Source organism: Colletes latitarsis, chromosome 7 (genome assembly GCF_051014445.1).
Source record: "Colletes latitarsis isolate SP2378_abdomen chromosome 7, iyColLati1, whole genome shotgun sequence".
NCBI classification, from domain to species: Eukaryota; Metazoa; Arthropoda; class Insecta; order Hymenoptera; family Colletidae; genus Colletes; species Colletes latitarsis.
This window is the reverse complement of record NC_135140.1, coordinates 18,184,190-18,196,154: the sequence shown is the minus strand read 5'-3', so window position 1 is coordinate 18,196,154 and position 11,965 is coordinate 18,184,190. Positions and strand designations below refer to the sequence as shown.

Genomic DNA, 11,965 nt, shown 5'->3' with positions numbered 1-11,965 from the left:
CTAGACTTTAATGGTACAAGCATAAACTATATGACTTAAACACTAAATAATGTATCAACTTTAAACAACAAACGCGTATCTAAATTTAGTCATTCCTATATAAAAACTTGCTTACAAACAAGTTGTAATCAGAATGTTATTTTGTTTGATGTTAAACGATAGAATACAAAAAAAGACGTAATATCATGTATTGGCTGCTTGAAACACTCATACAGTGAATTTCAAATTCAGTTCAACAGCAAAAAAGAGATTTTTGCAATTAAAATGCTATGAAATAGGCTGTGTTGTGAATATTGTGGAAGTATCTGCTGTTGCTTCAAAAACAGTAGAAACTTCCAACAATATTACTGCTACGTCCCCTAATAATTAAATACCAAGTTTAATTATGTATCAGATTATAAATATTGCCTGTATCATACATAAAAAATGAAAACCATTACTTTAGAAATGTAAGTAACAGAGTCATGTATGTATGCAAGCAAAGTAACATTTTTATTTCATGGTAAATTTAAATTTTACGAAGAGTGATTAACTAAATGTATATTTTTTATAATATTCATGCAATGTTCATAAGAATTACATTTGTATTTCTTATAAGCTTTCCAACATAGTCCCCAGTTGGCGATTGAAAATTTTAACTATGAAAATTGAGCTTATCGCATATGTTGAGAGTTTATCCTTTACATTATGAAATGTATAAAAATAATTCAACAAATGTAATGTGGTTATTAATAAATGCAATTCATCGATTAGAACCTAAATTTTGAAATAATTATACAACCCCGTTTGATTTTGATTCAAATCACCATTTTCGTAGATCAACCAGAAATAGGAAGAAATTAATTGCACTTACAAATATTCTCGAACAAGGACAGGGCGGACAGGCATGGGCAAGGAATTGTACAAAATGACTGCATCTCGCAAAACACCATTCAGCATTCATTCATCCACAAAGTTTCAGCATAGCACACAAACGCTTATCATCACGCAACTCACTATCGCTGTAAAGATACATTGAAACTGATAGAAACATTCGCAAAATAATCGATTATACGAACGAAGATTCACGATATTCAGAATATCGCTAATTCAGACATGTTGCCTTTCCTACACCTATATCAACGTTTCAAGTAGTTTTCGTACCTCTGTATCAGCGTAGATCGGCCAAGAATAATCAGAAATCATTCACACGGCATGCATCGATCGAAAAATTGAAAAGCGTCTGCCAAGGATCTTCGTGCGACGCATCTTCGAACCGGTGAACGGCCATTATGATTGCGCGGTAAAAAGCGGTTGCGCGCGCAACAACGGCCGTTGGCGTTCATGGAGAGCCGGCACAGTACGCTGGTAACAGGTGGTCCACGCTGATTGGTCAAGAAATGAGAATCGAAAAGGTCCGCTTCGGCAGCACGTGCGGCCAGTCGCGCATTTACACGACGGATGTGAACGCGCGCGTATCGTTCCGTCTTTTCTTTACGGAAGTCCACTTTACCGATCGAGGGTCAACGGGCGAACCTGTCTGTCGAAAGTTTACGCCAAGAGCTTGGTTCCGCGGGCGCGAAACCTTCCCTATTGGAGGCCCGACACGTTCGTAGGTGCACGGGTGTTGGCTATCGATCCTTGCTGTTCCGATTTCCTGCATGTTCATTGGCGCCTCGGTTGCTAACAGTGCGTCGTATGGTACAGTGCGGGCTCCGTTCGATCAGTGGTGTGGCCTTACTGTTACGCTCAAGGTATACATATTTGTGCAATTATTCCGGTTCCCGCGGGGTGATTTCTTCCCATCGTCCGGCCGAACGAAACTGCACGCCGTCGACTTTCGTCACTGGTTAGTAACGCCTGCGTGTGTCATTTTCTTTCTTGGTAGTTTTCGAATTCAACATTATCGCGGCGCAGTGTACTGCAATCGGGTGCACGTGTACGCGCACGCATCTAACAAGTCGGTCACATTGAGCCGGTGCTCCGTTCCATCTGGTGCGTTTCGATTGCATCGAATGGATTTATTATCGCTCCGAGGGGCGACCCCTTTCGCGGTTCATGCGGAAACAACCCGCAGCGATGCTGGTCCGACAGTGTTTTCGCGAAATTCGGTTTATACATAACGGCATACGGGTGGACCACTTGTCGCGTCTTGTGCACGCATGTACATACAGTAACAAAAGCAAACGAACTCTTAATTAAAAGTCGTCCGTGCGAAGTTTTGACACGGTGTTTTATACGGTGAAACATAAATTCATTTACCTTCTACGATGATACATAACAGAAACTTTCGATAGGTTAGAATCGTCCTGCGGAAGAAATAAGAGTGTAAAACATGTGATTCGTATAAACAAACCGTATAACCTGTTAATCCAACGTATTCCAGGTTTGTGTATAAACTGTTTCTTTCATAGTCTCGAAGTTTCGGTTTTTAAAAACTAACAACGTTCCTGTATTGGAATGCGAAATAATGAAATTCAAATTCGAGAGTTAACGAGAGTAGTTCGAAAGATATAATCGTGGCGTTCAGATGTTTATAAGCGCGGATTAATTTAATTTAGATAGTCTAATCAAGGACTCGTCGGTGCAAAGAGTATTTTTCCAAATTGATAAGGGGGTTAACCCTTGAATATTTTCGTAGTCTTTGACGTTTCATCGGAGCATTTTGCAAGAATATTTCACGATGGAAATACTTTCCGTATTGAGTCACTCCGTATCGCGTAGGTTATTAACGTGAATGTGAAACTAACCGTTGATGATGATACCGGCTGTGTTATGTGGAAGCCAAATGCGGGTAGGGGAACGTATTGCATTCAGGTTTGGAACGTTGCTTCGCTGTTAAGGGCGGTTCACGCGACCGGAATCGCGCCAAGATAGATAAACGCTCGTCGATAGCGTGAAATATTTAAATTATTATCTGGAACGGCGCAAAGTCTAGTTTTTCAAATGCACTTGAACGTATTCAGCCTCTACGCGCACGATATAAATATTTTTGGAAGTGTTAGTACAGAATGTAAATGTCTGTCAATATAGGATCATCGATAGTTTGTATGACGTTAATTAATAGTTCGTCAGCGAGTGTATAAATTTCGTTTAATCGAACGTCACTTAATATCACTAGCTGATCGTTCGACTGCGTGTAAACTGTTTCAGAAACGGAAATCACCTCGAGGGACCAGATTTTTATGAACGCAATCTAACAAACGAGATATCGGAAATTTTCTGATTGGAGTTCCGTTCGATCGCTTTTGCTCGAGCGACTCCACTTTATTTTTCATTGTGTACCGTACGAATTGTTTCTTCGTAAATTTTAATGATTCAGATTTTCATTAATGGATCGTTCTAAAAATAGTTTCACTTGTATCAAATTTCGTTTAATTGCCACGCGATAGTTACAGAAAATAAACAATTATTTCGGTAATGGAAGTAAGAGCCACAATTATGGTCGCTTAAAATAAATCGGTTGCATTTATTAGCGATCGTAAAAGTATTTCCACGTTTCGTCGATAATCGCGATATAGGTATTTACCTTTCACTATAGTCACGTAAATGTACAAAAATTGCCATTACTCCTTATCTCGATCACGCGGACATTGAAGATGAAGTTTTAACGTATGGAATATGTGCGTGCCAATCCGAATTAAGGCCGAGACTTCTTCTCGAATTCCTCTGTTATTCGAATATTCGAAGATTTTTAGCGATTCTCTACGAATACAGTTTGAATACTAAATGATTTGGACAGTGTGATGTAAGCTATAAATCAAGGTTGTTGTCTTTTATCACAATTAGTTTCATGGTGATATTTCATTGAGGATGTTCAAGTTTAAATTCTCAATTAAATATTCGAATAATTCCTAATGGACTATTTTGTATAAGCAAATGAGGGTCCTAAGGGCTTAATAAACATTTGTATTAACATCGATGTTTCTTATTCATCGAAGTGGTTTAAGGGGCACTCGGATCGTCGTATTTTCTCGCCTGTAATTTTCCTGGGGATACCGGTTTCCGATTCATACCGACGATCAAGAACCTTCTGCCGAGCGAAAGGTCGTCTGTGCGAAAGGCGTTCGCGTTAATTTGCATGAAAGCGGGGAGCGACGAAAAATCGCGCAAAACATCTCTCTGAAACAACATTTCGACATGGGTATTTTCAAAAAGAGAAACACACTTGTCTGATACCCGCAGCTGCTGATAATTCGCCAGAATTGGGCAAACACAGTGCGCAAATATTAGGCGATTGCGGTAACGATATCCCGAGACGCTGTCTAATTTGTTATTTCGGGAATTGTATTCCTCTTGCATTAACGTTTCTCGGTACGATTCTGTCGAGAATCATTTTATCGAGCTGCGTTTCATTTCACTGCTCGGTGTCCCTTCCAATTTCGCGGGCCAAGCGTGTCACGGGACATTCCACGATGCGTGGTACAAAAAGGACACGTGAACGATATTCTACCCGTAAAAATAAATAAAAAATGTAGAGTGCATTTTTTTCCTACCGCGTTTCCTTTTCGAGAAAATCGATACTCTAACTGTTTGGCGCGTCGCCGCCCGGGTTTAGCAACTTCGACGTCGATTTCCTCGAAATCTAAGCTTCGTAGAAAAAATTTTATTCCACGTTATCCCTTTAATTTTGCGTATAGAAATATTTCACGTTGTCTTTTAGATAACATTCAAGAAAATATTTTGTTATACAAATTCTAACGATCCTTTTGTATGGTTCACTTTCTCTTGGTTCAAGAGAATCCAGTTAAGATTTCCAATTTTTAGCTCGGGTACCGTGTGTAGAGGGACACCCGTTACATGCCCTATAGCATACTTAACCCATAGAGACAGGTCCATTGATCTCGTTACAGCGCGCGGCGCCCTGCAATGCAGTCGTTGCATCGTGCTGCAATGTGGAACAACAGAAGGTATTAAATGCCAAACCGTGAGCGCGTGCAACGCGACGCAATTTGCATTCGACCATTAGTTCGCGTTGTTGTTGTTGCAGCGGGGCACGCGCCTCCGCCAATATCTTACGGACGAAAATGTATTCTCTGAGCTCTGTTATTCTTGGTAAAACGAATCGACGCGCGGAACTCTCGCGCAAAATTATCTGTCAACGGAGACGCGTCTCCAAGATTAATTATCGCGTCTGTTTGCTTAGTATCAAACCGGTGGCGAGCGCTCCGACGTTCCACGCCCTTAACGCTTCGCGTAGATCTCCATCGTCGATAACTGTCGCGAAAATATCGACGTCGATTCAGCGAAATCGTGCCCGGCTATCTTACGTTACCAAACCCTAGAACAGAGGGCATTCTAGACGCCGGTTTCTCGCGTGTTCTTTGGAATTTATAGAAAAGAAAGCTATCGCGTTTCCTTATCGGATTTCATCGCGTGTTTTTGGCTTGTACTTAAGCATACACAATTCCTTTCGTGCAAAAATATTTAATATCCTCGAAGATACGGTTGTTTCGATGGAGCATGGTTGCTTATCTAAAGTAAACAAACCGAATTGCTCGATACCAAAATTTACATTAATTATTTGTTCGTGCAAGTGCATACTGTAGAACATTTATTATTAAAAATTTTGTAGCTCTTGGTAGAGGGGATCCTGTAGCCTCTCTTTCGAGCTAGCAGTCCTTAGAAATTTATGAGGGGTCGACCTCCTTGGAAGGAGTGTAATTCTTCCCTCTGTAGTGCAACAAATAGAATAAGAGAAAGATAAATGTAAAATATATTTAAGCGTTAAATTGTCTGAAGGAACTCTTCGAGAAAAGTAATTGTTTCCAGAACGCATCCGTGGCCGACAATGGATACCCGAGGAGAGATCGCGTCCGTGTTCTTCTGATGATCTTCGTTCTCCCATGGGCAGACACTACGATCCATCGACCGGCAGCAGAACCACTAGGAAAGACCGAGGAAGCCTATCATGGAATTCTACGACGTGGGAACCAGCGACCTTAGGGAATTGTGGGAGTCTTACCTCTCCGAGTCGGTGAGTACCAAGAGCCTCTGTTCTCATCTCGGTCTCTCCGAATAATCTCGGACGTATACTCCGTTTCTCTCGAGCGTTCTTCATTCCCGCCGTGAAAGTGCTTGTTTTCGATCGCCCCAACGAAAGGAAACGACGCTCTCCGGGCGTTGGAAAAATGGACAACGACGCGATCGTGTCTCCCGCGTTCATTGTTCTTCCCCTTTCCTGAAACTCGTGACTCCATTGTGGCCCCCGGACCACTCGACGATTGCTCCAACATTTCGACCGCTCCAAACACTCCGTGGATCGCTATTTTACTACACCAACCTACCAACTATAGATCAAGCTCGTTCTTTTATCAAATTTATTTTTTATTTGAAATTATTTTGACGGGGAGAAACGTCTTCGTATTAACGATACTCGAATATTAAATTTAGAATTAATTTTGTTTGGAAATTATGGTACGAAATGGCAATAACAATTTCAAGCGTCGAAGCTCGAGCAGTATTTAACCATTTCGAGTATCAATTAAAGAATGATTGGTACAGTACCGAGTGCCATGTGGACTTGAAATGATTCCAAGTCGAGGAACGGATTAGATAAGAGATACGAATATTTTTATCATTGAAATCGGAAAAAGATTTTTTCTTCTAGTGGAATTCTCCACTCTGTTAGATTTTATTATACAGGGTGTTCGGCCACCCCTGGGAAAAATTATAATGGGGGATTCTAGAGGCCAAAATAAGACGAAAATCAAGGATACCAATTTGATGATGGAGGCTTTGTTAAAAAGTTATTAACAATTAAATTCAAAAATTTCAAATCGTTCTGGAAAAATTATTTTCGGTTGCGGGGGTCAATTACAATCATTTTTGGTGAATAGATATACCCCCAAAATCCTACCCAGTTTCGAGAAAAAAATTCGAGAAGGTGGGAAATTTTTCGACAAAATTAAAAAATTTCAAATCATTCTGGAAAAATTATTTTCGGTTGCGGGGGTCAATTACAATCATTTTTGGTGAATAGACATACCCTCGAAATCCTACCCATTTTCTAGAAAAAAATTCGAGAAGGTGTAAAATTTTTCGACGGAAAAAAAAAATTTCAAATCGTTTTGGAAAAATTATTTTCGGTTGCGAGGGACAATTACAATAATTTTTGGTGAATAGATATACCCCCGAAATCCTGCGCATTTTCGAGAAAAAAATTCAGAACGAGCGGAACTTTAAACGTTAATAACTTTTTAACGAAGCCTCCATCAACAAATTGGTATTCTAGATTTTCGTCTTATTTTATCACTAATATATTTCCTTATCTCTATTCCCTAAGGGTGTGACGTAATTTGTGAACTCAGGATGATATTTCGAAATTCTGCTAACGTAAATTATCGCATATCGCAATTGTATGATCGATAAAATTGGTACCACGTGTATTGCAATTTCGTAATCCTCTTAATTAAATATCGGGCAATGTTCCTAACGCAAAGCTGAAGTCATTACAGTGGAATATTTACTGTTATTATTTCTGAAATAGGCTGGCGCGTTACCTGTGTCAGCTTTGTTCCATTACGGTTCGGTTACGTTTCGCAAACATAACGAAAGGAATATTTTTGAAAGTCTGTACCCAGGAGTGTTCATCTGTACGACGGAAGTAGTTTAGCATTCGAGCGTAAAGGCTACGCGTATTAGCGTCAGTTTATTCACCTGTATAAACAAGTGTCGGCTAGAAGAGGCCAACATTGGCATCCCTGTTCAACCAAGGAAGTGCGTATATTATTGTTACCCTGTTTATGTTCAATTGTGGCTTCCAGCATAATTCTCACATTCATAAGTGCTGGTAATCGTCGATTTTAATAATTACATTGATCTTTATTGACACTGTATTTAAATCGATACGTTTCAAATTATGAATGAAATTTCCTTCTACAAAATATATATGTTCTTTTACGTGAAACGTGCCGTATTTAATGAAAATTAAAATAGTTTTAATGTTTGTGAAGAGATTGTAAATGAAATTTTGCATATCGTAGATAGAAAAGTCTCGGAACACAATGACACTGTAATCATCGTTGAACCGATGTTTAAAAATAACGCGTTCATTTGCCAGACGCGTTCAATCTCGTTTATTATCGTTGCGTCATTAATATCGTATTTACCGCCATATTAGTCATTGACCGCTTTCAGCGTGCTCCCCTTGACTACATAATCTCTTTACCGTTCACTAATTATTATTTAGCAACTACGGTGTTCAATCTTATCGAATATTCATCGCATAATTTCCTTAACCCTTGACCCGTCGTTACTTTTTACGGTCATTCTTAACAACGATGTCTCTCCGAGCACAAAATGGGCACACGCTGTAATTGCAGGAGCCATTTTTATTCATAGCCTGTCATCGACAAAGTAAAGGGCAAGAAAAAAAATTTTTATTGCCAATAAAGGCAGATTTAATCACTTTCCTCTGTTAATTATTTTCTTGGTACACAGAATGCTATTAGTATGTATTTGTAAATAGATACAAAATGACTTTTTTTCTTTTCAATGTGACTTTTAACATTATGCAAAGTAAAAATGAAGTCGTCTCTGTCGATTACTATATTATTTACGAGGACTTGATCGTGTGCATGGCTTAATCTTTAGCAGACATCAGCTGTTGCGCGGATGAGATGTAATTGAGTGATACGGTGAATAATAGAAACAATGCTCTCTTCGATTGTTCAAAGAATTATGTAACGAAAAAATAATATATAATACCGCGATGCACGTAGTTATTGCGTCGCATGTGTACTTTGGAAACACTATAAAAATAGCGCTCTTCATCAAAGACAGACAACTTTCAATTATTCACTAATTAAAGTTTAAAATTCCCGCCACTTTATATACAAACTGAAGACGCCGATGGAGTTCAAAAGTCCCGCCATTTTACAGTCGCCGCTCTCTGCTCGCGGTGTAAGTTTAATTTAATGAAATTCACGTGTTATTCCACAAAATTTCTGATGCCATTACTGTCCAATAAAATTGAATACAGTTCCGGAACAAACATTGAAAATGCCAACTGATCGAACCATTGAATTCAGTTGGTTGATTATATAACCTATGAAATATTTTTAACACGTCCACACACGGTCGATATTTGCGACGAATTCACATTTGGTAACCGACTTCCCGGCTATACTAATCTCCTCGTGATAGAAATTGAAAGGCCAATCTGTGCCTCTTTAGACTTAGCTGGATGGCTCGTCATATTTGGGGGAGGGGGTCAATCCCCTTTTACTCAATTACGTCATCTCTCGGACTGTATTGTAGAGGCGAGTATATGCTTTCCAGCGAGCGAAGTCGTTAAACTTAACGGTGGTTGCCGGAGGAAAAGTCCGTCGAGGATCGTTGTTCCGTGAACACGCAGACGCCGCGTAGGATTAGGGACTACAATGGCGGCCGTGAACGCCGGAGTTTCTTGCCTAGACTTTGCACACTGCCGAGTATTTCCATTCATTCTTTTAAATATCTAATGTGTTTCAGAAAATAGCCAAACACGTTTCGCGAATTGTTCTCTGGTTAGATCATTTATGATCTCCACGAATATAGGTTAGTTCCTAGGAACAATTATCTGTATAATAACAGTTTATCCAAACGAAGGAATCATCTGGGGAATAAACAATAACCTATCCAAGTTATCTGAATAATAAATAATGTTTTATCTAGATAAGTATATATTTACAATGGAAAAACGTGGTACAGATGTATGCTGCTATTACCCTAACCTCGAAAGCACATTTACGTGTACAATTGAGAGCACTAAGTTGCGGTAACAGATGTTGCCGTCACACCATTAAATCTAACCGGTACCTTTTATTCCTTGGCTTAACATTTTACAACTCGTGCATTAAATTCTCCGCCAAATAATAGAAAGTATTTTATGGGCACCATAACGTCGACTTAACGACTATTTTTATGTCGGATTTAAGTGACTGAATCGTACCTTTCGGTATTTACGTTTATTAAAAGATAATATGAAGAGAGGAATGTGACACAAAATCTTTTAGGTTAGGATTTTCAAAATCTTAAGGCGTAATAGTATTAGCAATGGATTGGCGAGGTTTTTCCAATGAAAATAAGTCCAAACACGACCTAGTTCGGAATATTTTCAGTCATATGTATTGCAGCAACGAAGAAAAATTAGACCTAAATTAGTGCAATATCATCAATCGATAGAATGTGGACACTGTCGAGTAATTTATGTTAAATCGTAGGCCATATCAAGGCTGATTGAAACATCTGATCCAATACGAATCGCTGTTCCTTCCAGGTTCAATCTTTCGTTCTTCCTGCAATAGTTGAGAGTTTGTCAAAACCGAATCGAGTATTGTGCGATCAAAAATAGTCTGATCGAGGTCGTGTTTGGACTCGTTTTCATCGGGAGAACCACGCCAATCTTAAAAAGATACATTTATTGTTCCCCCTCCCCCCTACTCTTCCCCTATATTATTATTTTGCTCAATACCATTAATCAGTTGGGTCACAAAATTGAGAGTCTTTGGTTTTTATTATTATTTTGCGTATCGATGCTTTTGGCGACCAAAAAATTTGCCAGGCAACTTGAAAATCGCGATTGAAAGTTTTTGGTGGCTGAGATTTTGCTCCCAATTTGCCGTGGATCGAAGAGCACCTCCCACTTTTGGTTTTACTGGTTCCCGATGTTGCTATTCTTAGCCACGTTGTGTAAGCGACGTCTGTGGCGATGTAAAACGATGTGGGACGTATCGCATGTACCAAATTGCAGCAAAACTAGAGTACGAGTAACCAAGGACTCGGGACTGTAGAGATTAGACTGAGGCCGACAAAAAAAATCGAGTTTCTTACAGTCCTCGAGAAAAGTAGTTCAAAAGAATTTGCTTTAATTTATAGAAAGTTTGAAATTTTATTCGGATACTAGATCCTAAAAATGGGTAGTAAATTGTTTATCTACAATAACACGGTCGTTCTAGTGTTATTATTATCATCACTGGTATATTGCAATATTGTTATTATCATTAAATGGTTTTATTACGCATATGCGAAGATAAAGATGCACGGATAGAACAGATAAAAACTAGAAGTACAAGTACGTAAGAGGCACAGCTGAAATGCTGCTGTTCAAACTGAACCTCAAATATTTGACAATATCCGTCGCACCTGTATGTAAATTTTCCACCCATTGTATTTTCTATTTGTCGATGTGGTCTATTAGCGGAGTTTGGCAACCATATTGCCAACAGTATTTGTTAAAATATTTCTTAAAGTATTTCTTTAAATATTGTGTATTCTCTATAATATTGCAAATCTATAAGTCATAGACTTTCTGGTCGGATTGTACGTTGCCCTTCGCAGTAAAGATTTTTTTCCTCCATTTTATAATTTACGAGATAAGTATTGATACGTTAGCGAGAGATAACCCCTTCGAATCGAATTGTTACCGAAGTTGTTTCAATTTATTTGCGTTCTGCGGTTTATTCACGGTGTGTCGTGCGGTTCGTTCACCGACATCACGATGTCATATAAATGCAATAATTGTCGATTAAGTATCTAATCTAATTAGGGTAGCGATAACAGCAGCGCACTGTCGTGTGCTTTCAGTGGTCGACTTTAGTGGCAATGTCGTGGTTGGCTGGTTTCCGATGCAAAAGCCGGAAGTACCCGTATACTAGACTTCACGACCGGAAACACAGTCGAGAAAGAAGCGGACTACCTACACTCCCGCGATACGATGAAATTATTGTTTCCAGCGTGTGCCGTTCGTGGCGCCACCTATGCTCGCGATCTATCGCGTTAACCTCTTCGAAGACCCACGAAAACACGCTGAACCGCCCGAAGGAATTCCTTGGAAATCCCAGAAACTTAACATTTCGCGTGGATAAAATTGATTTTGTAGAATCTTGAAAAACTTGTGGCTCGATTGAGAAAATCTACTGATCTTTAGAGACCCCAGAGTGTTCAGGTAAGATGCAAAATTGCAATGTGTCTGAAAAGTTAACTTGACACTAACTTTACATAA

At 39.2% G+C, this 11,965-nt stretch overlaps 1 protein-coding gene across 2 annotated transcripts in view; it reads left to right on the top strand.

Annotated features, from left to right (window-relative positions):
* The first annotated feature begins 1,436 nt into the window (after positions 1 to 1,436).
* Positions 1,437 to 11,965, top strand: part of Creba (Cyclic-AMP response element binding protein A) — a 31,419-nt gene continuing 20,890 nt past the window's right edge. The window contains exons 1-2 of one of the 2 annotated variants that reach the window (XM_076768654.1): positions 1,437 to 1,733; positions 5,752 to 5,956. In XM_076768654.1, the coding sequence (XP_076624769.1) occupies positions 5,891 to 5,956 (66 nt within the window). In that variant the 5' untranslated portion in view covers positions 1,437 to 1,733; positions 5,752 to 5,890. Of the gene's footprint in view, positions 1,829 to 5,751; positions 5,957 to 11,965 lie in introns of both variants that reach the window. The other variant, XM_076768653.1, reaches the window with a different exon arrangement.